A 1741-nucleotide genomic window follows, 5' to 3' on the forward strand; every position below is an offset into this window, starting at 1 on the left:
ACTGCACCTGTGAGCCAGGCGGGCGGGAGCTGACCGTCCACTGTCCGCACTACCCGGGCAGGGCGGTGCCGGCCCTGGACTCACTGACCACTGGGGAGGGGCGGGCTCTGTCTCTCTTCCTGCACCAGCCCGGCCTCACTCACGTAGGACCCGGTGACCTCCCCACCAGCCCCCCGCTCACACAACTCACACTGACCGCCGGTCACTCGCTGACCTATGACCCCGCCACGTTCACGGCCTGTGCCGCCAGCCTGCAGAGACTGGACCTAGAGTTGGGTGCTCACTCCCTGGACACGCCCTTCACCGCCGTCAGTCCCTTCAGCCGGCTGGTCAGCCTCACTCTCCGCTGTAAGCACGCGCGTGTGGCGGCCACGGTGAGAAGCCCCATGCTGTCTGGCGAGGTGAGCCACTCACTCCGACAGCTCACCCTCACCTCTCTCGCCATCTCCTCCCTCACCACCTCCGCCCTCCCCGACCTTCACAATCTCACAGACCTGGCCTTGCCCAGAAATCTGCTCACGGAGGTCCCGTCCTTCCTGGTCACGTGGTCTCTGACGTCACTGAACCTGGAGGGGAACCGGATCAGCCGCCTGACCACTGGTCACCTCCCGCGTACGCTGCAACACCTGTACCTGGCCAACAACAGGATTCAGGTCATTGACCCCGACACCTTCCACCAGCTGCCTGGCCTTATCGACCTTGACCTCAGCAAGAACCCCCAGCTGACCCCGGGCCAGGACACCTTCCGCTCACTCACCCGGGGCTTCCTCAACCTGGCTCACACGCGCCTGGACAGCCTGGACTTTGTGCGTGAGTCGTGGGTGAGCACGGTGAGCCTGGAGGTGAGCGGGGCCGGGCTGCCCTGTGACTGCAAGCTGCGCTACTTCCTGCTCAACAGGACGGCCGACATCTCCGGCACGTGCCTCGACTACGTGGGTGAGCAGGTGCGCGTGCCGGGCCGTGAGTTCTGGGAGTACGTGAGGGGGGTGGACTGTGACTGTCTGAGGGAGGCTGGTGAGTCGTGTGCTCAGCCTGTGCTGGTCTCACACAGCGGGGCGCGCGGGACCCGTCCTGTCTCCTCTCTACTCGCCTTCTCTCTATCCCTCATGTCTCTGGCAACACTCCCCTAGGAACTCCTCTTTACTCGCCTTTTCTCTATCCCTCATCCGTAATCGCCTTCTCTCTATCCCTCCTGTCTCTGGCAACACTCCCCTAGGAACTCCTCTCTACTCACCTTCTCTCTATCCCTCATCCCTAATCGCCTTCTCTCTATCCCTCCTGTCTCTGGCAACACTCTCCTAGGAACTCCTCTCTACCCGCCTTCTCTCTATCCCTCCTCTCTACTCGCCTTCTCTAAATCCCTCCTCTCTACTCGCCTTCTTTCTATCCCTCTTTTATCTCAACAATCTTCTTGCAGGCTTTGTGGCTCACATTCACAGACTGGTAAATATTGGCTCGACAGTTGTAGTAGATATTGACACGACATGTGTACTAGATATTGACACGACATTTGTACTAGACATTGACATAACATTTGTGGGACTAGATATTGACACGACAGTTGTACTAGATATTGACACGACATTTGTGGGACTAGATATTGACACGACAGTTGTACTAGATATTGACACGACATTTGTACTAGATATTGACATAACATTTGTACTAGATATTGACATAACATTTGTGGGACTAGATATTGACACGACAGTTGTACTAGATACAAACATTACATGTCAAG

General features: G+C 57.3%; 1 protein-coding gene across 1 annotated transcript; it reads left to right on the forward strand.

Moving 5' to 3' along the window:
- On the forward strand, nt 1-1321 carry LOC106014113 (asporin; the record flags this gene model as incomplete). Its single annotated transcript, XM_013091164.2, is given in 1 exon segment — nt 1-1321. A coding segment is annotated over 1 exon segment (744 nt). The 3' UTR covers nt 1131-1321.
- Between the last annotated feature and the right edge of the window lie 420 nt (nt 1322-1741).

Source organism: Aplysia californica, unplaced genomic scaffold, assembly GCF_000002075.1.
Source record: "Aplysia californica isolate F4 #8 unplaced genomic scaffold, AplCal3.0 scaffold02580, whole genome shotgun sequence".
NCBI lineage: Eukaryota > Metazoa > Mollusca > Gastropoda > Aplysiida > Aplysiidae > Aplysia > Aplysia californica.